Source organism: Saimiri boliviensis, chromosome X (genome assembly GCF_048565385.1).
Source record: "Saimiri boliviensis isolate mSaiBol1 chromosome X, mSaiBol1.pri, whole genome shotgun sequence".
Lineage (NCBI taxonomy): Eukaryota > Metazoa > Chordata > Mammalia > Primates > Cebidae > Saimiri > Saimiri boliviensis.
Genome location: NC_133470.1, coordinates 59,799,005 through 59,825,727, shown reverse-complemented (window position 1 = coordinate 59,825,727; position 26,723 = coordinate 59,799,005). Strand labels below are relative to the sequence as shown.

At 36.2% G+C, this 26,723-nt stretch overlaps 1 protein-coding gene across 1 annotated transcript in view; it reads left to right on the top strand.

Annotated features, from left to right (window-relative positions):
* The window catches only part of TEX11 (testis expressed 11), a gene marked incomplete at its 5' end in the record, with an annotated part of 328,765 nt that overhangs the window by 102,220 nt on the left and 199,822 nt on the right, over positions 1-26,723 (top strand). The window contains 4 exons of the mRNA XM_039475670.2: positions 5,392-5,446; positions 8,637-8,732; positions 10,819-10,900; positions 13,755-13,833. Of these exons, the coding sequence (XP_039331604.2) occupies positions 5,392-5,446; positions 8,637-8,732; positions 10,819-10,900; positions 13,755-13,833 (312 nt within the window). The remainder of the gene's footprint in view (positions 1-5,391; positions 5,447-8,636; positions 8,733-10,818; positions 10,901-13,754; positions 13,834-26,723) is intronic.

Here is a 26,723-nt window from a genome sequence, read left to right as displayed (position 1 = left end):
TTTTTTGGATTTTTTTTCTTTTTTTTTTGGAGATAGTCTTACTCTGTCACCCAGGCTGGGGTGCAGTGGCGTGATCTCACCTCAGTGCAACTTCTGCCTCTTGGATTCAAGCGATTCTCTTGACTCAACATCTTGAATAGCTGGCATTACAGGCCTGCGCCAAGACACTTACCTAATTTTTGTATTTTTAGTAGAGAAGGGGTTTTTCCATGTTGGCCAGGCTGGTCTTGAACTCCTGACCTCAGGTGATCTGCCTGCCTCAGCCTCCCAAAGTCTGGGATTACAAGCGTGAGCCACTGTGCCCAGCCAGATTATATTTTCTTTGAGTTAGTTTCCTTGTGGTTACTCTATGGCCTATAAAATACATCTTAATTTATTACAGTTTGCTTCAGATTTATATACTAACTTTATTCTAGTAAGAGATAAAAACTTTACTACTTCATAGCTTTATTCTCTTTTCTTTTTGGGTGATTATTATTATACTTACTATGTCTACATATGTTTAAAAACTCAAGAATGCATGGTTATAATTATTGCTTTGCAAAATTTTATGTATTTTAAAGAAGATTAGAGAAAAAAGAGAACACAAACATATTTACTCTGTTTTGAAAATTTCAACCTCCTTATAACTTTTGGCTCACTTGATTTCTTCTTTTAGATTTGAAGTACCATGTGGTGTAATTTCCTTACTTGAATTATAATTTCTTTCCCACCCCATCTACTCCTTTGTGTTATTGTTGTCGAATATATTACAAATGATATGCCCCAAGAGTACACCTTAAGAAGTTTTTTATTCAATTGCTTTTTAAATAAATTTAGGAAGTAGAGGAAATACATAATCATACTTTCTTTTATAAATACCTCCATAATTACTTTACTAGCACTTTTTATTTTTTCATATGACTTCAAATTATTCTTTAGAGTCACTTGCTTTTAGCATGAAGAACCTCCTTTTGTATTTCTCGTAAGACAGATTAGCCAACAAGAAATTCTCTCACTTTTTATTTACCTGGCAATGTATTGATTTATTCTTAATTTTGAAAGACAGCTCTTCTAGATATAGGATTCTAAATTTCACAGATTTTTGAATACATCCTTTTTGCCTTCTGTACTCCATGAACTCTGAGGGGGTGTCAGCTGTTAATTTCATTGTTATTCCCCTTTATGTGATGAGTCATATTTCTCTTACTGTTTTCAAGATTTTCTTTTTATCTTTGATGTTCAATAACTTTTCGCTTATCATGTGTCTGGATGTAGCTTTTTTAATGCTTATCCTGTTGAATTTTATTAAGCTTCTTGGGTGTGTAGATTATTATCGTTTTTCATCAAATTTGGGGAATTTAGAGATCATCATTTCTTTGACTATTTGTCCTTCTTGTACTCCTGTTATGTGTATGTTGGTGTGCTTAATGGTGTCTTACATTTTTCTGAGCACCTCTTCATTTTTCTTCATTTTTTTTCTGTTACTCAGATTTGTATTGTTTCTATTGCTTTTCAAGTTAGTTTGTTCTTTCTTTTGCCTGCTCAAATCTGCTGAATTTTTCATTTCAGTTATTGTACTTTTCAATTCCAGAATTTTTGTTATTTTTTATTTATTTTATTTTATTGCATTTTAGGTTTTGGGGTACATGTGAAGAACATGCAAGATTGTTGCATAGCTACACACATGGCAGTGTGATTTCCTGCCTTCCTCCCCTTCACCTATATCTGGTGTTTCTCCCCATGCTATCCCTCCCCAACTCCCCAACCCCACTGTCCCTCCCCCATTTCCCCCCGACTGACCCCAGTGTGTAGTGCTCCCCTCCCTGTGTCCATGTGTTCTCATTGTTCAACACCCGCCTATGAGTGAGAACATGCAGTGTTTGATTTTCTGCTCTTGTGTCAGTTTGCTGAGAATGATGGTTTCCAGGTTCATCCCTGTCCCTACAAAGGACGCGAACTCATCGTTTTTGATGGCTGCATAATATTCCGTGGTGTATATGTGCCACATTTTTCCTGTCCAGTCTATCATTGATGGGCATTTGGGTTGGTTCCAGGTCCTCACTATTGTAAACAGTGCTGCAATGAACATTCGTGTGCATGTGTCCTTATAGTAGAACGATTTATAATCCTTTGGATATATACCCAGTAATGGGATTGCTGGGTCAAATGGAATTTCTATTTCTAGGTCCTTGAGGAATCGCCACACTGTCTTCCACAATGGTTGAACTAATTTACACTCCCACCAACAGTGTAAAAGTGTTCCTATTTCTCCGCATCCTCTCCGGCATCTGTACTTTTTAATTGTATGTCTTACAATGTTTTGTTGAAAACTAGACATTTTGGAAAATGTATTGTAGCAAGTCTAGATACTGTTTCTCCTCTTTCTGGAGCTTATTGTTTTTGTTGTTTAGTCATTTATTTTTCACTTGGCTGAACTAATTTGGTGTAATTTATTTTCCCCACACTGTGTGGCCTCTAATATTCTTCCTTGGAATTTTCCCCCTCGTTTTTATCTATTCATGGCTTCTTATGGAGTAACCCCTGCATCCTAGTTCACTTACTGGCCCAAAGTTGTGCTTAAACTCACTTAGCCAGTTAGATTTTTCATCCTTTCCTGTGGGATGTGTGTTTGTTTAGAGACTGTTTTTATAGCTCAGGGAGTTTGTGGTTTTGTCTTGCATTCATCCAGGGACTAATAGCTTGTAGACTCTTTCTCTGCTGGTGCCCAAGAAAGCATAGTCTTGGCCATGTGCACAGTCTCCCAGATCCCTCGGTATGAGGTCGATTTGATTTTTAAGCTGGCTTTCCTGGATCTTAGTTTAGCTGGCTTTCCTGGATCTTAGTTTAATTTTCAGTTGGTGTTTAGTTAGAGGTTCTGCTTAAGGCCCTGGAGCCAATGAGGCTGAAGGTCCTTTGCTGATAGATCTGTGTATGCCTTGGGTAATGCTTTTTAGTCTGCCTTAATACTTTCTCTGATTGTGCCTGAGTGGGTGCAGAATGGCACATGTGCACAGTCTTCTGGACCTCCAGGGATAAGTATGACCCCAGGGGTTTTCTTCTTGGCTGTTAACCTGGTTCTCTTTGGTAACCTTCTGGTTGGTCTGCTGACTATTATCATGGAGCTATCAACTCCCTCTTAATTGCTCACTACCAGGATCTCCATTGTTTTCAGCAGTGCCCTTAGACATGAACTTCTCCATGCTCGGTTTTAAATACATCAGTCCCCTCAGGAAGAGATGCAGAATTCTTCTTTGCTGCTGGCCCTTGCTTCTGGTCAGAACCTCTGAGCCACATGACTAGAGCTCGGTGCAGGGAGCATGGCATGCTTTTATTGCTATCGTATTAGTAAATTCTGGCAGTGTGGCAGCCTTTGGTCTTCTTAGTGTGCCCTTTTGACATGGAACCTCTGCCTGATGAATCAGCTGGGTTGAAGATGATCAGAATCTCAGAAGTCTTGACCTGTCACATTTGGGGTTGAATTCTTACTCTTAAGAGTGAGAGCTGAGTAGGCAGAGAAAATCTAGTCCTCTCTATTGTGCTTGCCCAGAACACTTCCATGACACAGGCTTGGGAATGTCAAGATAGTCTGGCAGCCTGCTTCTCCACAGGTGAAACTGTAGCCTAGGATTTTAGGAGCTGTGGGGAAAAGTAATTCCTATCTTCTTGGCTGCACCGATCTAGAGTAGCTTCCATCACTTGGAGCCAATATAGATGGGAGCAGTTTATAGCTCAAATGCCATAGACTCTCACTGGTTTTACTGAGATTTAGTCTATTTTCATGAATAAATGTTTTCTCATTTTCTATATGCCCTTAGGACAATTTCAATTTTCAGAGGCTAAGTGGTTGTTTTAATGAATTGTCCAGATGAGTGGTTGTTTCACTGGGGAGAGTGTCTAAAGAGCGCCTTATATCATCATTGCAGAAGTTCCACCCTCATTGGTTATTTTAAAAACTGGAAGTATAAGGTTAATGTACTAAAGGAGACCTCTGTGAAATAGGGCTGACAATGACTAAGCCAGCATTATATCACTGTTAGCAATCTGAAAACTCAGTTTGACAGTTCTGGGTCATTTCTAGTTCATTTTTATTTTTATTCATTTGTTGAGACACAGTTTCACTTCGTCACCCAGACTGGAGTGCAGTGGTGCCATCTTGGCTTACTGCAACCTCCACGGCCCAGGTTCAAGCGATTCTCAGTCCTCAGTCTCCCATGTAGCTGGGATTACAGGCACGAGTCACCATGCTGGCTAATTTTTGTATTATTAATAGAGATGGGGTTTTGCCATGTTGGCCCAGCTGGTATTGAACTCTTGACCTCAAGTGATCCAACTGCCTTTACCTCCCAAAGTGCTAGGATTACAGGTGTGAGCCACTGCGACTGGCCTAGAGTTTTGTTTTTTTTTTTTTTTTTTAAATTTTAAAGGAATATTTCAAAGTATTGTCTTCAAGTTAGTTCAATTCACCAAGATTTTATTGACATACTCCTTTGGAATACCAATTTTATGGTGAGTGATCTTTGATTTGCTTTGTAGGTGTTAGGTTTTGAAACCTTGAAACTCATATTAATATATTATTTGTGGTTATTGGAATGTCCTGTAGATAATATGGTTTAGTAATTAAAGCAGAGAACTGAAAATCGAATTTCTGTCCTCCCCAACCCCTCACTCTCATTTTCAGTACCAATCTAGGAAATATCAGAAATAATTTTATTTCTATGTTGGTTTGTTCAGCCGCAAAATGGAACTAATAGTGCTTCAGAAGGGTGGTTTGAGACTTAATGAATATTGCTAAAGCATTTGTTTCTGTGAAAACAACTGCATTTATTTTATTTTAAAAATATATTTATGTGTCTTCGGAGCTGGACATGGTGGTTCATGCCTATAATCCAACACTTTGGGATGCTGAGGCTGGCAGATAACTTAAGCTCAGGAGTTCGAGACCAGCTTGGCCAACATGGTGAAACCCCATTAAAAATACACACACACACACATAAAATTAGCCAGGCATGGTGGCAGGTGCCTGTAATTCTAGCTACTCGAGAGGCTGAAGCAGGAGAATCGCTTGAACTTGGGAGATGGAGGTTGCAATGAGTCAAGATCGCACCACTGCACTCCAGCCTGGGTGACAGAATGGGACTCCATCTCAAAAATAACTAAGTAAAAAATTAATAAATACATATTTATATTTCTTTAACTTTAAATGGCCAAAGAGCTTGTACACACTTGTAAAGCATTTAATGCAGTATATATTATAATAATTTAAGTATATTATATATATTTAATGCCATATATATGTACAAATGGAAAAGAGCATCAATATTTAAGAAAATATCTTAAAAATTATATATTACTTGAAATGGATATGTGTATATATATATATATATTTTTTTTTTTTCTTTTTAATGACAGCCAAAGCTATGATATTGGGAAGATGGATAAGGTTTCTACTGATACAGAAATGCTGGTAAGGATCATGTTAAATATTGTAGAAGTAGGTTGAAGAACCTACTTTATGTTATTATAAAATTACAATAGCATACTCACATTTATGAGTAAATTAGGTATTGGGCACATCATTTAACATCTCAGTGCATTTTAAAAATACATTTATATAATATAATCTACCTCATAGGCGTGTACTCATGAATTAATATACGTAGAGTACTTTGAACAATGTTTGACTATGTAAGTTTTAAGTTTTCTTTTCTTTTTTTTTTTGACAGAGTCTCACTCTGTTGCCCATGCTTGAGTGCAGTGGTGTAATCACTGCAACCTCTGCCTCCCAGGTTCAAGCGATTCTGGTGCCTCAGCCTCCCAAGTAGCTGGGACTACAGGCATGGGCCACTAGACCTGGCTAATTTTTGTGTTTTTAGCAGAGATGAGGTTCTGCCATGTTGGCTAGGCTGGTCTGGAACTCCTGATCTCTGGTAATCTGCCCACCTTGGCCTCTGAAAGTGCTGGGAATACAGTATTCAGCTACCATGCCTGGCCTAGTTTTAACTTTTCTTATTGCATATTTTGAAGTTGCAGATTTTTCCCCAACTACCCAGACAGAACATGCCTGGATATGGAAATTGACCTTAATATGTAATGAAGCAAAATGTGATTGTGTAAATAAATGTGTTGTAAAATTACTACATTCTATAGCAAAATGAAATTTTTTGAATATCCATTTTATTCTTACTATTACAGCATATTAATCAAAATGTAGCTGAATGCCTTTTAATATATTTATCACCATAATATGTGGGGAATAAAAGAGAGGCATAAAATGTAGCTTCTGCCTTTAAGGAACTTACGATTGAAGGATAAAACTAGTACAAGTGAATACAATGAAATATTATCCTGGCTTTAAAAGGAAAGAAATCTGACACATACTACAACATGGGTTAACTGTGAGGAGATTATGCTAAGTGAAACAAGCCATTCACAAAAAGATAATGTATGGTTCCACTATGTGAGGTACATAGAGTAGTCAAATTCATAGAGACAGAAAGTAAAATGGTGGTTTTATGGAGTAGGGAGAGGGAAAAATTGGGAACTATTATTTAATGGGTATAGGGTTTCAGTTTTGCAAGATAAGACAGTTCTTCAGATGGATGTTAAAAATGTCTAAAATGGTCATGGAGCCAGGTGCAGTGGTGTGTATCTGTAGTCCCAACTACTCAGGAGGCTAGGCCAGGAGGATTGCATGAACCCAGGAGTTAGAGGCTGCAGTGAGCTGTGATCATGCCTGTGAATAGCCAGTGGTTTCCATTTGAGAATTATAGTAAAACTCCATCTCCAAAACAGATTTTTTTGAGACAGGGTCTTGTCACCCAGGCTGGAGGGCAGTGGGTGTGATCATCTCACTGTAACCTTCAAACTCCTGGGCTCAAGCAATCCTCCCTCCTCAGCCTAGCGAGTAGCTGGGACTACAGGTGCACCCCACCACATTTAGCCAATTTTTAATTTTTTATAGAGATGGAGGTCTCACTTTGTTGCCTGGGCTGGCCTAAAACACCTGGCCTCAAGTGATCCTCCCACCTCGGCCTCTCAAGGTGCTAGAATTACAGGCATGAGCCACTGCACCTCACCTAAAATTTAAAAAGAGGGTTAAGATGGTAAATTTTATGTTATGTGTATTTCACTACAATTAAAAATAAATTATATATATATAGTGACATTGTCACTTATTATATAGCAATGAGACTCAATTAACTACAATAATTGCAACAATATGGATGTTCTCACCTATAATATTGAATAAATGAAGCAAGATACAAAGCAGTACATACTGTATGATTCCATAAATGTTAATGCCAAGAACAGTTAAAATGAATATATGGTGTTGGACATCAGGGAATTGGTTACCCCTATTTGAAATAGAATCTGAAAAGAAGCATCAGGTGAACTTGTTGCTGTTAATGTTCTGTTTCTTGATTTTTCAGTTGTTAACATACATGTGTTTACTTTGTGAAAATTCATAGAGGATAGAATTCATAAGAGCATAGAGCTCTTGAGATTTTTGAACTTTTCTATATGTATTTTACACTTCAATGAAGAAAAATAGAATTTAAAAAACACTACTGCAAGTGAAACAATTTGGGAAAATAATGATAAACTTTGTGGTACTGACCTGAAGTATGCAGAAAGGCATGTAGAAAACGGGATTATCAAGATTAGCTAGAGTAGTTGAAGGAGCCTTTTGGTAGGAGATAGGCCTTGTAGATGGGATCCACACAGCTTAAAGGGAGGAAGAAAATGATTCCAGGCAAGGGATCTAGATGGGAGATGTCTAAGAAGGAAATAAGGATGGAAAGTAGGTTAGAAGCTTGATTCATATGGAGTATTCATATTGTAAGTTTCGTGAAGTAATACTATGCAGTAATTTTTTATTTCATGCCAGCAATCATTTGAGGTGTAATTTACATACAGTAAACTGCACAAGTCTCAAGTGTACAGCTTGATGAGTTTTAATATATAGTTTTGTATATTACACCATACAGATCAAGATTACAGAAACTTACAATACCCCCAAAAGTTTCCTTGGCCCCATTCCGGTTAATACCCACCTCTACTTCTAAGGAAAAAAAGCCACTATTCTGACTTTTATTACTCTAGAGTATTTTTGGCTGTTCTTGAGCTTTGTATAAATGGAATCATACAGTTGTCCTGTTTTACGTCTGGCTCTTTAAAAATATACATTGTGAGATTCATTCATTTTGCTATGTCTTCTGGATGATTTGATCCTTTTACTATTATGAAATAGCTGCAGGTATTTCTCAGAAATGCTGTATTTATTTCATCAAAGTTGTTTGGGGGAGCTTATCAGTTCTTAGAGTTGTTCCATGATAATAACGAGGTGGTAAGCTGATTAAATGAAATACTGCTCTGCCTTGGTTTCCTTATTTTAAAAGTGAGTATGATAAAATACTTGTGTTAAACACTGTTAAGAAAATAATTATATTAACACAATTATATTAAATTTAAATAAGCCAGGAATGTAGCCATTACTGTAAGATTCTTAGACAATGTTTTGAATGGGTAGCATAATGATGAGACATCTTCCAAGACTATGTTTCAGAAGATGCTTGTCATTGTGGAACTGCTAGTCAGCTGTTGTATTTAAGTTTAACCATCAGCTATCTGCTTTTTTTCTAATTTTGTTACAGGCTCAAGTTCTACGGTTATTAGCCATCAATTATTTGGATTGGGATGGCACCAAATATTATGATAAGGCTCTCAATGCTATAAACCTAGCAAACAAGGTATGAGGCTCTTATTTTTGAATACTAACTTAATGTGTTTTTTGAAGTTTTGATCACATTTTGAAACCCAGTTTAGACATTTGCTTCAGCATTTACTCTCACAGATTGTTGTAATCTCTTCTATAGCACAGAAAGGAAAAATAAAATATTGCTATAATCTGAATGTTTGTGTCCCCTCAAATTCCCATGTTGAAATCTTAACCCCCGAAGTGATGATATTAAGAGGTGAGGGCTTTTTGGTGTACAATGGAGGTAAAAATAAAAGAGGTGGGGACTTTGGGAGATGATAAAGTCATTGGGAAACTCTCTTGAATGGTATTACTGCCCTAATAAAAGAGGGCCGCAGGAGCTTGTTGACCCCTTTTACCATGTGAGGACATGAGAAGGCACCAGGCACCTTGACGTTGGAGTTTCTAGCCTTCAGAACTGTGAGAAATCAGTATGTGTTGTTTGTGAAGTATTCAGTTTATGATATATTGTTATAGCAGCATGAACAGACTAAAACAAATACACTTCTTTGAACACCAGAGATTTTTGAGAAAAATTTTCTTTCCATGAAACAAATAGTGCACGCATGTAATCCCAGGTACTTGGGAGTCTGAGGTAGGAGAATCACTGGAATCCAGAAGGGAGGAGAGGATGCAGTGAGCCAAGATTGTGTCACTGCACTCAGCCTGGGCAACAAAAGCCAAACTCTGCCTATATATATATATATATATATATATATATATAGTATTTTCTGTAAATAAAGATAGTTTTACTTTTTGCTTTCCAATCTGCATGCCTTTTGTCTCTTTTTCTTTTCTAATTATTCTAGCAAGAACATCCATTACTATGTTAAATAGAATTGGCAAGAGCAATTTCTTTTTCTAATCTTAGAAAGCGAGCTTTCAGTATTTTCCCATTAATTATGGTGTTAGCTATGGGTATAGCATAGATGCCCTTTGTCAGGTTGAGGAAGTTCCCTTCACTCCTAGTTTTTTAAGAATTGTACAACTACTTTGAAAACAAATTCGACATCATTTGATAAAGTAGAATTTGATCATACCCAACCACCCATCAACTTCACTCCTAGGTGTATACTTTAGAGAAGCTCTAGCATTTGTATACAAGGAGAGGTGTACAGAATGCTGATTGCAGGATTGTTCATAATAGCAATTGGGTTGAAAACAGCTCAAATGTTCAAAATATAATGTGCAAACAAATTGTGATTTAGTCATATAACACAATACTATACAATAGTTGTTCTCAAACTTTTAACTTGTTATAAGTATTACCTAGAGCGTCTGTTAAACAGTTTTCTCATTTATTACCTTACTAAACAGATAATAGAATTCGTGTTGAATTGGAAACTTTCTATAATGCAAATCAATAATAATTATTTTACACATTTTCTTACACACATGCCACACACAATTTGCTAGGCAATACTCCCAGAGTTTCTCCTTCAGTAGGTTTTGGATGAGGCTTGCATTTCTAACAAGTTCCCAGATGGTGCTGAATCAGGGTCCACCTTTTGTGAACCATGCTATATAGTAATGAAAACAAATAAATTTCGTGTATCAATATGGATGAATATGAAAAAACATAATTTGAATCGAAGTCACAGAAGAACATATCTAAGAAGCCAAAGAAGAACTTATATGCATTATGATTGTTTAAGTGAAGTTCAAATGTAGACAAAACTAAATTGCGTTGGCTAGGTTGAGCTGTTATAACAAAATACTATAGACTGGGTGGCTTAAACAATCTCAAAAGAAAATAAAATTAACTGTTTTGTAGTTTTGCTTACAAAGAACATGGCCCGAGATTCATACAGTTTAAGTATTGATCTTGTCATTAAATGTTTGTCACTCATTAGAAATATTTACATGTTCTTTTCCATATATTATTTCATTTAGATTGAATAAAATATTGGGAAGTATCCTCAGGGATAGAATGAATGTTATGATATAATCTTTTGTAATTTTGATTTCCTTTGATCATGAGTTATCCCAAGGTGGTTTAATAAAGCTAGCAATTACTTGAAAATTGTCTTTTACATTCCACAATTTTAATATCATTGTGATTTCTTTGTTTAAAATAGGAACATTTAAATCCTGCCGGGCTTTTCTTAAAAATGAAAATCCTCTTGAGAGGCGAAACAGCTAATGAAGAACTCCTTGAAGGTATGATCTCTGTGTGTGAAGAGCACACCATTTTGAAACATCACTACAATTTGTTAAATATAAGAACTTTGGTAGTATACTAAAAATAGGTGTAATTTGATGGTGGCTGAGAAGAAAACTGATCACCTAGGAAAGGGAAAATATTGTCACCCAGGAAGAAAGAGAGAAAGAAGAAAAAATGGTAGCAAATTTTAAAAGTTTTTTTTTTTTTTAAAGCTGAATAAAAGCAATCAGTTTTTTTTTAGCCCAGCAGAGAACTGTAGCTACCCAACCCTTCTGAAGTTGTCTAGCACCATGAAGAAAGAAAGACTAATTATTAATGGGAAAAGCCTTTGTAATGCTGTGTTTTTTGTAATTACTTGTTTACAAAATTGCTATTTATTTATCATAATTCTCCAAGGACCAGAATGTACACTGCACAAAAGTGGGTAATTGGGCAAGTCACTTATCTTTGCTTTGTTTTTTCATTTAGCAAAAGAGATATTATTATCTACCTCATCGTGTTGTTTTGAGAATCTTATGAGAAAATGTGCATAAAGCTTTTAGCACCATACCTGGTTCATAGTGTGCAATATATGCTACCTATTACTATAATTATTATCATTGTTACTGTTATTACTACTATATGGATGCATTACATGAGGCAAAACTTTGCACATTAACCCTTAATATTTCAGTTTTGTTTAGTCATAAAAATTATTTACTCTAAAATTCTTTTAATGTTGTACATTCTTTTTAGTAATCTTTAAGAGCTGCATTATTTATACTAAACAAAGTTATACTTTAGTATAATTACTTATTATCCAATAAATAATAACAATTTGTTATAATAAGGAATATAATCCAATTTGGCAATAGCCCGAAATTTAGTACTACTGACTCTTTCAGTTGCTTCTAGATTTTTAGCCAATCACTTAAAGAGACTGCAGAAGCTCAAACGTATTGGGGATTCTGCATCTCTAGGCAACAGTATCACCTCAGCATACACAAGTTGAAAAATATTACAAACCAGGAAGACAACTCTACTTTTTTGCATTAGGGGAATAAGCAAACCAGCTAACCAATTAAAAGAATACATTACTCAATCTAAAACAACATAGGAAGACCAGAGAGATTATTGGAGTCACCAAGTTGAAGTAGATTAGTTTTGGAAGATAATTCCTCATGACAGTGTTTATCCAAATGTAGGTAAGAAGTAGAGTTTAAAATGAAATTATTCTTTATTCCCAAATTGTTTTTACTTAACTAAATCCTGATACTCCTGAAGTTGCAATGTCAGTTGTAGTTTGATTACAGATTAGGAGGCTAATCCAAATCCAATTTTTTTATATTTAAAAATACTAGATTTTTGCTTTGTTGCATTGAAAGAATGTATGAAACTTGGATTTTTATATTCTATTCATTGCTTTGCTGGTGAAAATACTTTACTCTTAAAATGGTCAACCTATGGCTCACACCTGTAATCCCAACACTTTGGGAGGCCAAGGAAGGTGGATTATGAGGTCAGGAGTTCAAGACCAGCCTGGTCAACATGGTAAAACCCCGTCTCTACTAAAAATACAAAAGTTAGTCAGGCGTGGTGGTGCATGCCAGTAGTCCCCGCTACTCAGGAGGCTGAGGCAGAAAATCACTTGAACCTGGGAGGCTGAGGTTGCAGTGAGCTGAGATCGTGCCACCACGCTCCAGCCTAGGTGACAGAGCGAGACTGTCTCCAAAAAAAAAAAAAAGTTAACTCAACCTAACTGCTGGCATTATTGCACTGATATTTTTTGTAGTAGAACGATTGACATTTAAAAATAAACATTTTTCATTATTAAAGGATAGCACATAATAATTTAAGACATTTTTGGAAAATATTAAAAATACTTATAGTCCTATCATCCACTAGAAGCTCCTTGACAGCAGGAATTTTTGTTTTCTTTTATCCACTGCTGGGTTCTCAGCATGAAGCACAGTGCCTGACACAGAGCATATGCTCATTAAATATTTGTCAAATAAATAGAATCTAAACACAAACTTTTAGAAAATTGATCACATATTTTCAGTATACTTTCTTAGTTTACTTTGCTTGTATTACGGAATTGTGACTATATAGTACATAAAACTTTGCTCTAGTTTTTCACTTACTAATCTTACATATTTTTCATATTAGTGTATAATCATTTTTTTCATGTTGTTTCATACTCAACAGTTTTAATGGTTGCACAATAGTTTATTGCTATCCTATAATAGACATACAGTGTCTATTTCTTTTCTATTATTATTGTAATCCACACTGCTTTTAATATTTTTGTTCATAAATTTTCTCCATATTTATTCCAGGTGACTTTTCAGAAGCACAATTTCTTAAAGGGATAATAATAATAGGAGCTGCCATTTATTAAATGCTAGGTTCTTTGCTATGTAATTTCCATACATTATCTTATGTAATCCTCTCCACAACCCTGAGAAATCGGTGGTATATTCTCCATTTTACAGGTGACAAAACTAAGGTATAGAGAGCTTAACTTGCCTATGGCTATACAAGTAGCAAGTGGTTTCAAATTTAGATCTGTCTGACTTCAGATACCAAGCTCTCTACCCCAGTGTTCTTAGCATGTAGTATTGCCAAGCTGCTTTTTAAAAGGATTGCACCAGATTACTTTGCTATCTGTGCAAGACTGCCTGTGTCATGACACTCTCCAGCACTGGATGTTAATACTTTAAAAGAAGATTTTGCTAAATTGTTAGGGAAAACATGGTATTTGGCAAACATTTAGTAAGTGGATTTTGAATAGAGGAAAATTATTGAAAATAGCTAAGGTTCCTCAAAAACAAAACTGATAATAATTATTTCATATTTTCATCTTGTTAGCTGTCATGGAAATACTACATCTTGACATGTCCTTAGACTTCTGTCTGAACATTGCTAAACTGCTGATGGATCACGAAAGGTACAGAATTGATTTCCCTTTCTCTAAAGACTGACAATTTTTGGCTAGGCAACAGTGGCTCACACCTAGAATTCCAGCATTTTGAGAGGCTGAGGCAGGAGGATCCCTTGATCCCAGGAGCTTGAGACCAACCTGGGCAATGTAGCGAGACCCCATGTCTACAAAATATTTTGTAAAAAATTAGCTGGTATGGTGGCATATTCCTGTAGTCATAGCTACTCTGGAGGCTGAGGTGGGAGGATCACTTGAGCCCAGCAGTTCAAGGTTACAGTGAACTATGATAGTGCCACGGCATTGCAGCATGGGCAACAAAGCAGGACTGTCTCAAAATTTTTTTAAAAAATTTAGTCTCTCCTTCACACTAGCCATGTATCAAATCCCAATAGCCGCATGTAGCTAATAGGCTACCTTATTGGACATTACAGGTTTAAAAAATTTCCATTATCACAGTGAAGTTCTATTGGGCAGCACTGATTTAGACTCTATATTTCTTTTAATGCAGACAACATTTAAATTAGCTCTTTTCTGTCAGCTACATCACGTGGTCAGTTTCCTGGACTTATGAAACTGTATCTTCACAATATCAATTGCTCTTAATGACTGATATCCTCCATTATGGTTAAGTACTCATTTACCATACTTTATAAACTATTAAATTTCAGCCTGATTGTCACAGTCTGTTTTTTTCAGTTATTCTGATCTTTGTGAATTTCAATTCTATCATGCAATGTATTACCTATTCCTCCTAGTCTGTGTGATCTTTAAATTTGGTATTGCCACCTGTCTTCATCTAATTCAGGGTCTGCAAACTCTTTCTTACAGGATGAGATATAAGTATACATTTTGGGCTTGTGAGCCACACAGTCTCTGTCACAACTAGTCAACTCTGCTGTTGTAGTGGAAAAGCAGCCAAAGACTAATCATAAACAAATGTGTGTGGCTTTATTCCAATAAAACTTTATTCATAAAAACAAGTAGCTAGACTGTAGGCCATAGTTTTCTAATTCCCGATAATTTGATAAACAGGGCAAAACTGAGGCCAGAACCTTTGTGGCAGCCTAGAATAATCTCCAAGTTAACATCAATCGATTAATTGATGCTTTTTAGGGTACAAGCATTGAACCTGTTATAAATTCAACCAATTCTATAGCCAGATGGCCTAATTACCTTCATCTTGTTCACAAAAGTTTCATGGAACTTAATTTTTATTTTTTAAAATTTTGGTTGTTTATACCCTTTCTTCTTCCAAAAAGAATTTGAAGCTTCTTATATTCAAGTATATAATAAAGCTTTGAAATTGAAATAGAATATCAAAACCCTGAAAAGGAGGAAGCAAACATGCCAAACACAATGGCTAATACAGTTTGCTGTGGTAGAGCATTAAATTTAACTGTAAGCTTTCTTGCAGCCAGGGAAAAGGGGCAATATGATATTTTATACAATTTTCATTATTAAATAACAAAAGCTAATATTTACTGATACTTGCTTTGTACTAGGCACTATTCTAAATTCTTTACATTATAAATTATGAGTAACCCCATTTTGCAGGTGACAAAAATGAGGGTTAGATAGAAAAAGTAATTTGCCCACAATTGCATAGCCAGGAAAGGAGCAGAGCTGGAATTTAAATATATTTACAGAGCTCACACTTTTTACTACTGTAGTAGAAGGAATACATAAAGACTGAAAAAATTCCCCTTCAATACTACATTCTAAAGCAATTAGTCACAAGAAAAAGTTTACACACTGGTGGACTATGGACTGGATATGGCCAGAGATGTGTTGCATATAGTTGAATTGGTGGCCAACATTTAACATTCAGGAAATTTCACACAAAAATGTGGTTTTTTGATTTCTCTTGAAAAAGTTGAAAAATCTGGAAACAATTGGCCAGTATTTCCACTAAGCAACGATTGGTTGGAGCTGAGTAGCAGTTGCCACCTTTATCCATAGGGTATGTTTTCTCCAGTTTGTCATAGTCCCCAGAATTCCTTATTTTTTCCTATATCTTGTACATCAAGTTGCCATTTATCTTTTTGTGTGTGTTGTTACTATAGCAGATCTAAGAGGAAAATAAAATATGGCCCCCACATCTCTATCCAAAGTAGAACGAAAGCTAGGCTGAGAAGATGTTGTAAGAAAATGGAAAGAATAAATTCCTTTCTTTTAGAAGTAATAAATTATTGTGTTTAATATGCAAAGTGTGTTTGCATCAATGAATACAACCCAAGAGTCCATTATGAAACAAAATATAGTAGAAACTACAATCAGTACATAGAAAATCTGTGTAATGAAAAACAATTCCAGAAAAGGTCTGACATTTCAACTGGGTTTATTTTGGAAAGTGAATAAAACAAGCAATCCTCTTGTAAAATGCAGTTTTGTAGTTATATATTAAGGGAAAAGATTGCCCAGGCAATAACTCTTTTACAGATGACAAGTTTACAAAAAAGTGTCTGCTGAATGAGTCACACAATGTATTCTTAAGTTTCAAATCCAAGTCTAACCAGAAATGCTGTTGTTTGGCACATTGAAGGTATGGCTGAGAATTTATTGGAGAAGTTACTTGAAGAGAGTAATTTATTTTTGGTGTTTTCTGTTGCATAGACATAAATAATAATGCCCAGTGAAGCATATTTATTTGTGGTGTCAAAGAGAACTTTGATATGATAGAACTTTTCAACATAGTGCCTTTGTCTTAAGTTTAATGTTAGACTGGTCAAAATAAGTATGACTACAGAATGATGTAATGATTCATGTTAACATAAGATTTGATATGAAACTTAAATCCAAAGTGGCAGTGTTTTTAAAGATAGGAAACTTCAGTGTATTAATTGTATAATTCACCAGGAAACACTGTCCTAAAAAGCTAAAAAATGAAACGTGTATATAGTAATAATACATGTATACCAGGTATTCTTCTGTGGCTTCAACAGAGATTATTGCGGTTTTTTTTTTTTTTTTTTTTGGATGAATTGGATGCACAATACAGTAGCTGCTTCTGCTTCTTCTAGATAAGGGGGCTCAGTTGTATGTGGTGTGTGTCAGGTTGGGTTGCCCTGGAAGCAAATTTTGAGGTGAAAGTTAACATGAAGATAATTTATTAAAGGGTTGTTTCAGGATCAGCACCTGTCAAGGGAAGGGGATGCAACTGGACTAATGGGAGAAGTTGGCCTAGGTATAGTCAGAAGGCCTCAGCCTTACTTATTGGGAGCTCTGAAGCTGAGATGGTCCCTTAGAATTGTCCTCAGCTAAGGTCACAGGGCTGGTCCTTATATCCCGATGTTTACTAGTCTCTGTGTTCCAGTTACCCTGGGAAAGGAGCATAACCTTGGGTGTGGTAGCTTTTTTCAGCCTAGTGAATTCCCAAAGAGCAACTGGGGAATAAACACTTCAGTTCTGAAGAGGAGTTTTGGGGATGTAGTGCAGCATTTAAGTCAGGTGCTGAAGAGATATTTTTTGAAATGTTGAAAGAATTCAACTTGTTCATGTCATCCAAGGGAAAATCCCTGTCTCATCTCAATGATTGACTTTTTGGTGAATAAGACAATTCATATAAACACTCTGAATCTTTCTTTGCAAAAGTGCACATAAGTAGTTACACAAATGTAAAATTTAATTCACATGTTCTTAGTGAAGTCATTTATGGGAAACGCTTTTGACAGGAATAATATGGCTTACTTTTCTGTGCTGAAATTGGTGTTCAGAGATGGAAGTGATTACTTAAACTACATATTCAAAATTGTAGGTTTAGAGTGAATTCTAAGTTTTCTGATTTCCAACATTATGGTAATGAAAAATATTGCTTATTTTGTCTTTTTCAATTAATTTTACTAATGTCAGTAAAGAACTACGAATTGAAGAAATGGAACTGCAGTGTAGTGTGGTACTGAATCCTAATTAGACAACTTTAGAATATCAGTATGTAGTAGACATTTGCTGCTTTTGGCCATCCATCATTTTATTCATTCCGCTCTCTTCTTGATACAGTACACAAATTTCCACTTAAGTATCTACTTCTCCCTATCAGCCCATGTGGACATTGATATGTTGGTATAGAAGAAAGAATTTTAGGTTTCTATTTACAAGTCAACAAAGTAATCAATTTCAAAGGAAAATTTGATAAATTATTTATATTTTTAGATTTCAAATTTAAAATATAGCTTCTCTTTTCCTGTTCATACTATGTGTTAATGTGCTTATATCATCACTCAGTTAATCATAAAGTTTAATTACATATCTGGCAGTGGATATTTTTAGTCTGCTTCACTCATTTATGATACATATTTGGCTTCTGTAGACAGTGTAGGAAGTTGCATTATATATTGGACAATGCTTTTAGTAATTTTATAGCAAATGCCTTAGTATATTTTATGTAGTAAAGTTTTTTAAAGCAATCAAAGCTAAGCATGCAGAACGTTAACTGTTAGAAAGTGAACGAAGTGGCCAGGCACAGTGGCTCACACTTTTAATCCCAGCACTTTGGGAGGCTGAGATGAGTAGATCACCTGAGGTCAGGAGTTCAAGACCAGCCTGGCCAACATGATTAAACCCCATCTCTACTAAAAATACAAAAATTAGCCGGGTGTGGTCTCACACATCTGTAATCACAGCTACTCAGGAGGCTGAGGCATGAGAATCGCTTGAATCTGGGAGATGGTGGTTGCCGTGAGCCGAGATTGTACCACGGCAATCCAGCCAGGGCAACAGAGCGAGACTCCTTCTCAAAAAAAAGGAAAGAAAGTGAACGAAGTTCTGTAATGGACTAAGCTAATGTATTTCAGACCTAGTTTTGTGATGATCCACCTTGATGCAAGGATAAAATTTTGCATACATAGAATGGATGGAAATACTATGTCTCTTAAGTAATCTGTGTGTGTGTGTGTGTGTGTGTGTGTGTGTGTGTGTGTGTGTGTGTGTGTAATTTCGTTTTTTACAGTCAAGCTTCATTAGGAGACAGCAGAAAATTCCAGGTTATATGCTTATTAGATCCTAGTAATATGGTACTATTTAAGGGAAGGGCATAGGCTTTGGATTCTAGAAAAGCAGGTGAATGACTTGATACTGTTATTGAGTTGTTTTTCTGAAATTGTTAGATTGTATTTACTCACTGACATTAACATTTAAGTAGACTTGCAAAAGATAAAATAAGATTAATTTGCTATGTTTTTCTCAGTGAATCCTTGTTGCTTTATATTAGTGCTTCTCAAACTTGAATGTGTATATGATCAGCTGAATCAGCTAAAGATCTTGCTAAAATGCAGATTCTGATTTGGGGAGTCTGGAATGGGGCCTGATCTGCATTTCTTTCTTTTTTTTTTTTTTTTTAAGGATTAACATCAGTTTATTTCTAGATGGTATAACTGCAGATTTTTTTAGTTTCTTTGTTTTGGTTACAAGTGTAGTGTTTTCTATTTTTCCTATAATAAAGTTATATATAAATGGAGAAAATTTTGCAACTTTTAAAAAATAGAGGGGTCAAGAATGTCAAAATTTAAAATTTTTATAGTTGGATGTGAGCATGCTTGGAACGTATTTGTTAATAGCCGAGCTGGCTCCTGGCGGATTTTTTGCCTAGAAATCTCCTGGCCTGGCTCGCTATTTCAGATGAATGGGCAACTCTGCCGTCTCAGGGCTGGATCGCCAGTTAAGAGGGCTCCCAGACCAGTGGCTTTTGTCCGGAGAACCGCAGCATCAGGGCATGGTCAAAGTAGCCGCGCGGGCCGAATCAGCCCCGCGGAGGCCAAAACAGCTGCACCAGCCGGGACTGCGGCACTGGCGACACCTCTGCCTGGGTATCTCCTGGTCTGTAGGCAATAAAAATTCGTCTGGAAATGCTGCGTCCACTCACCCTCTGCGCTTTCAGTGGAAGCTGAATTCCTGAGCTGTTCTTAGGCGGCCATCTTCCCAGCATTCCCTGATCTGCATTTCTAACAAGCTCATCTGTGATGTCAATGCTGTTGGTCTGTGGTCCATACTCCGGGTAGTATGGTTTGGGAATCCACCACCTCCTAAAAAAAAAAAATCAGAACTTTTCCTGTCCCCAGTCTTTATCACCCCTCCAGTTATCCATAATTTCTGAAAAACTTCTTTAAGTTATAAGTCTCCTTTAAAAATTATCTTAGTCCTAGATGTAAATTTATTTGATCCAGGGGTCCTGAACACTTTTACAGCACAACTAAGTTACTGTTACTCTTAGCCTTGGACTTTAATCCTTTTAAAATTTTGCACCTGTTTAAAAAATTCTGCAAACATACCATGACTAATGAAAATTTTTAAACAAAAAAGATCACATCTAATGTTATCCTAACAACCTGCTTTTAGATTTTTCTTTCCTTCAATTTCTTATCAGTATTGGTGCATAATTGTTCCTAGTTGTAATTTTAGCATTTGTCATTTATGTTGTTATTGGTGACAGGTGTCAGGCCCTTTTTTTTATGCTGATTAGGTAAGCTTAACCAGTTATGGTTTATTCCAGTGACAAAAATACTAAATCAAACAAACAAAGGGATTTTGAATTGCAATTAGACTACCAAGATAGAATCAGAAACCTAGAGATAGTGATCTGGAAAAGTCGATGCACCAAATAAAAATACAGAACAAGAATGTAGGAGATGAGATTGACATTACCAAACTAAAATGAAGAACAGAGGAGAGCAGGCTTGTAAAGTCAAGATGAGCATCCTTGGAAGTCAGATAAGAGGTATAGGGAAGCAATTTGTTGAGACTCATCAAGTAAAAATACAGAACAGAAAGCCTTGCATCTTAACCTTTTATTTCCAGCCTTCCTCTTGCATGAAGCCTGATATTGTTTTATTAATATAATAGTTTTTGAACACATTGTTGAATGTTATAAAGTATTTCAGAGCTATCTAAATTCTACACATTAAATGAGTTCTTGAAAAGTTCTGTTCAGACAAAATTTTATATGGCATTGTTTTTCCATAAACTTATACTATAAAAATAAAATGATCTACCTCCAAAAATGTTTGGCCCTAAAATATAATAAAATTATACTTAGGAATGTGGCAAAATTTTACAATTATATGTTTAAATGAAATACATTCTAATGATAATATAATAATAAATACTTGAGGTGGGTTGCAGAAATGGCATGCTAGCTGAGTTAGATAATATCCTGATAATATAGAAAAAGAGATAGGTACAAAATTGAAGAACTCATGCTCAGTAATAATTCCTTTCTGGGATAGATCTAAAAGGTTGTTATCAGCCACTGAGAAATAAAAGCAAACATCAACTAGCCCCTGGGATTTTAATTAATCATGTTCATTCAGATATTCCCATGTAATAGCCAGTATCTAAGCTCAGTATCGATAAGTGTTATCACTCTGGATCTTTCTCTTCTCCTGTTTCAGGTTGAATATCCCTGTAATGTACTTTGTAAGGCATTCATATTTTTGTTGCAGTGAACATTACTTATGATTGTATTTTGTTTTATTTTTATTGTGCTTTGGGCTCTGGAGTGCATGTGTACTTCCTGCATCCTGCAGGATTGTTGCATAGGTACATACATGCCACGGTGGTTTGCTGTCTCCGTTACCCCTGCCACCGTTGCCTACATCAGGCATTTCTCCCAGTGTTATCCCTCCCCATCCTCTCCGCCCCCTCCTCTCTGTTACTTCCGTCTCCCCCACCCCGCCCCCCACCTAGCTCTGTGAGTGTTGTTCCCTTCCCTGTGTCCAAGTGTTCTCACTGTTCATCACCTGCCTATGAGTGAAAACATGCGGTGTTTGGTTTTCTGTTCTCGTGTCAGTTTGCTGAGAATGATGATTTTTAGATTCATCCATGTCTCTACAAAGAACACCAACTTATCATTTTTATGGCTGCATAGTATTCCATGGTGTAGATGTGCCACATTTTCTTTGTCCAGTCTATCACTGATGGGCATTTGGGTTGGTTCCAGGTCTTTGCTATCGTAAACAGCACCACAACAAACACACGTGTGCATGTGCCTTTATAATAGAATGGTTTATCATCCTTTGAGTATATACCCAGTAATGGGATTGCTGGGTCAAATGGAATTTCTATTTCTAGATCCTTGAGGAATCACCACCCTGTCTTCCATAATGGTCGAACTAGTTTATTTTTGGGAATCATAGTTCCAGTCTGTAGGATACGAAGGTGGTACAGAACATATACTCAGTTCCTGAATCTTGAGTATACATACATGTTGTTGAGATAGATAAGTTTGTGATTTTTTTTTCCTTGGGAAGGGAAGTTGGTTTTAGGGTGTTTGAGATGGAAAGAGGAGTTGTTTTTTTTTTAACTTCAACTTTTATTTTAGATGCAAGGGGTACATATGCAGGCTTGTTACATGGGTATATTGCACCCAAGTAGTTAGCATAGTACCCAATAGGTAGTTTTTCAACCGACATGCCCTCCATCTCTCCCCCCTCTACTAGTTTAGTGTCTGCTATTCCCATGTTTATGTCCATGTGTACTCAATGTTTAGCTCCCATTTATACGTGAGAACATGCAGTATTTGGCTGTCTGTTCCCGTGTCAATTCACTTAGGATTATGGCCTCCACTTCCATCCATGTTGCTGCAAAGGACATGATTTCACTGTTTTTTTATGGCTGCATAGTATTCCATGGTATATATGTATATATACCACCTTTTCTTCATCCTATTCACCATTGATGGATACCTAGGTTGATTCCATGTCTTTGCTATTGTGAGTAGCACAGTGACAAACATATGAGTGCATGCTGGGGTTTTTTGTATAATCTATTTTTCTTTGGGTATATACCTAGTAATGGGATTGCTGGGTCTAATGGTAGCTCTGTTTTAAGTCCTTCAAGGAATCTCCAAACTGCTTTCCACAGTGGCTGAAGTAATTTACATTTCCATTAATAGTGTATAACAGTTCCTTTTTCTTGTAGCCTCTCAAACATCTGTTGTTTTTTTTGACTTTTTAGTAATAGCCATTTGACTGGTATGAGATAGTATCTCACTGTTGTTTTGATTTGTATTTTTCTGATGATTAGTGCTGATGAGCATTTTTTCATCTCTTTGTCAGGAGCTTGTATATATTCTTTTCAGAAGTGTCTGTTCATGTCCTTTGCCCATTTTTAATGGGGCTATTTGTTTTTTGCTTGTTGATTTTTTTTTTTTAAATCACCTTTCTGACAAGCTTGTTGGTTTTTTTAAAAAGTTCCTTATAGATTCTGGACATTTGACTTTCGTTAGATGCATAGTTTGTGAATATTTTAATATTCTGTTGAGAGTTTTTTTTTTTCTATTGTACAGAAGCTCTTTGGTGTAATTAAGTCTCATTTGTCAATTTTTGGTTTTGTTACAATTGCTTTTGGGGACTTAACCAAAAATTGTTTGCCAAGGCTAATGTTAAAAAGGGTATTTCCTAGGTTTTTTTTTTTTTTTTTTTTTTTTTGAGACGGAGTTTCACTCTTGTTACCCAGGCTGGAGTGCAATGGCGCGATCTCGGCTCACCACAACCTCTGCCTCCCAGGTTCAGGCAATTCTCCTGCCTCAGCCTCCTGAGTAGCTGGGATTACAGGCACGCGCCAACATGCCCAGCTAATTTTTTGTATTTTTAGTAGAGACGAGGTTTCACCATGTTGACCAGGATGATCTCGATCTCTTGACCTCGTGATCCACCCGCCTCGGCCTCCCAAAGTGCTGGTATTACAGGCTTGAGCCACCGTGCCCGGCTAGTTTTTAAAGGTTGGTTGATCTTGGAGAAAGAGTTCAATTTTCCTTACCTCATTGTGTGCACTGACATTCATTTTATCAACCAAAATTGTGCCTAGTGCAACATATTGTCTGGGGTCTGGTTGTAGATACAGGACATATACATTTCTCTAGTGAATTTATGGCCTGCTATAATAGATAAAGCATATATATATATATATATATATATATATATATGTATATGTATATGTATATATGTGCTTGATCAGTTGAGTAACAATAAAATGCAGAATATGAGAAATGTATATGGTATAGGCAAAAATAGTGTATTAATTTAGAGAGTGAAAGTTCACTGTTAGCTCTCTTGGTCAGAGAATGCTTGATGGAGGAGGTGGGAGGCTTAGAAATTGATAAGATTTGCATAGGTGAAGGAGTAGGAATTACTGGCAGGAAGATCAGAGTGAGCACAAAGCAAGTGTGGGGACAGTAATTTAGTCCAGTGAAGTATTTAGTATCTTTTATGCAAAGGACACCATGTGGAAAACATAGGCACCACTTTCGAGAATTTACAAGCCTTGTTGAAAAGAGGGTATATATAAAGGTAACAATATCAGACAGCACATGGAAAATGGAGATAACTGACACATTAGTATAGGAATTCAGAAGAGGCCTAGATCATCATGGACTAGGAGCATCAGAAAGTCTTCTCTGAAGGTGAGGCTTTGATGGTGGGGTATGATTTAGAATACAGAAAGGAAGAGTTAGGACATTTGTAGTAGGGGTTATAGCCTACGTAGATATGAGGACAGCATGATCTATTTAGAATATGATAATTAATGGATCCAAGAGGCTTTAGCATAAGTTTTATATAAGGAGTATAATGAAATATAAAGTTAGAGAAGTAAATTGGAGTCATTTATTGAAATCCTTGAATATTAGGTTAAAGGACTGTGTGATATAGGCAAATAGGGACCCACTGAAGGTTTTCAGGTAGGATAGTGACATGCTAATATCAATAATATGCAAGAATTTGAGAGACAGGGAGATTGAATTTTTGCAAGTAGCTCAAATATGAAGTAATAAGAGCCTGAAACTAGGTTGATAGCAGTGGAAATTCATGCTTTCACATTTGAATTCCTACAACGTATCAGTCATTTTGTTTCTAGGCATTGAAGATGTAGAGATTAAATAATATGCATGTCTCTGGTGATCTCAAGGATATCATTACTTAATGGGGAAGATAAGCTCATAATCATGAAACAAATACAATCACAGAGTAATTTGGTATCATCTAAGTGGGGGTTAGAGGATGATTTATGAAGACGAAACTATTCCACCTCTTGCCTACATATTTGGCATTCGAATTTGCGTATGTTGAACCAGCCTTGCATCCCAGGGATGAAGCCAACTTGTTCATGATGGATAAGCTTTTTGATGTGCTGTTGGATTTGGTTTGCCAGTATTTTATTGAGGGTTTTTGCATCAATATTCATCATGGATATTGGCCTGAAATTTTCTTTTTTAGTTGTGTTTCTGCCAGGTTTTGGTATCAGGATGATGTTGGTCTCATAAAATGAGTTAGGGAGGATTCCTTCCTTTTGTTTTGTTTGGAATAGTTTCACAAGGAATGGTACCAGCTCTTCTTTGTACGTCTGGTAGAATGCGGCTGTGAACCCATCTGGTCCTGGACTTTTTTTCGTTGGTAGGCTAATAATTGCTGCCTCAATTTCAGACCTTGTTATTGTTCTATTCAGGGATTCAACTTCTTCCTGGTTTAGTCTTGGGAGGGTATAAGTGCCCAGGAATGTATCCATTTCTTCTAGATTTACTGGTTTATTTGCATAGAAGAATTTGTAGTATTCTCTGATGGTAGTTTGTATTTCTGTGGAATCAGTGGTGGTATTCCCTTTCTCATTTTTTATTGCATTTATGGATTTATTTGTAGATTCTTTTGTCTTTTCATTAGTCTGGCAAGTGGTCTATTTTGTTGATCTTTTCAAAAAAACAGCTCCTGGATTTATTGATTTTTTTCAAGGGTTTTTTTTTTTGTGTGTGTGTCTCTATCTTCTTCAGTTCTGCTCTGCTCTTAGTTATTTCTTGTCTTCTGGTAGCTTTTGAATTTGTTTGATCTTGCTCCTCTAGTTCTTTTTATCTTGACATTAGGGTGTTGATTTTAGATCTTTCCTCGTTTCTCTTGTGAGCATTTAGTGCTATAAATTTCCCTCTTAACAATGCTTTAAATATGTCCCAGAGATTCTGGTACATTGTGTCTTCATTCTCATTGGTTTCAAAGAACATCTTTATTTATGCCTTCATTTCATTTTTTATCCAGTAGTCATTCAGGAGCAGGTTGTTCAGTTTCTATGTAGTTGTGTGGTTTTTAGTGACTTTCTTAATCCTGAGTTCTAATTTCATTGCACTGTGGTCTGAGAGATGGTTATAATTTCCATTCTTCTGCATTTTCTGAGGAGTGTTTTACTTCCAATTATGTCACCAATTTTAGAATAAGTGCGATGTGGTCCTGAGAAGAATGTATATTCTGTGGATTTGAGGTGGAGAGTTCTGTAGATGTCTATTAGGTCCGCTTGGTCCAGATCTGAGTTCAAGTCCTGGATATCCTTGTTAATTTTCTCTCATTGATCTGTCTAATATTGACAGTGGGGTGTTAAAGTCTCCCACTATTATTGTGTGGGAATCTAAGTCTCCTTGTAGGTCATTAAGAGCTTGCTTTATGTATCTGGGTACTCCTGTATTGAGTCCATATATATTTAGGATCATTAGCTCTTCTTGTTGCATTGATCCCTTTACCGTAATGTAATACCATTCTTTGTCTCTTTTGATCTTTGTATAAAGTCTGTTTTACCAGAGACTAGGATTGGAACCCCTTCCTTTTTTTGCTTTCCATTTGATTGGTAAATCTTCCTCCATTCCTTTATTTTAGCCTGTGTGTGTCTTTGCATGTCAAATGGGTCTCCTTAATACAGCACACTGATGGGTCTTGACTTTTTATCCAATTTGCCAGTCTGTGTCTTTTGATTGGGGCATTTAGCCTGTTTGCAATTAAGGTTAATAGTGTTATGTTTGAATTTGATCCTGCCATTTTGATGCTAGCTGGTTGTTTTGCCCATTGGTTGATGCAGTTTCTTTATAGTGTTGATGGTCTTTACAATTAGGTATGTTTTTGCAGTGACTGGTACTGTTTGTTCCTTTCTATGTT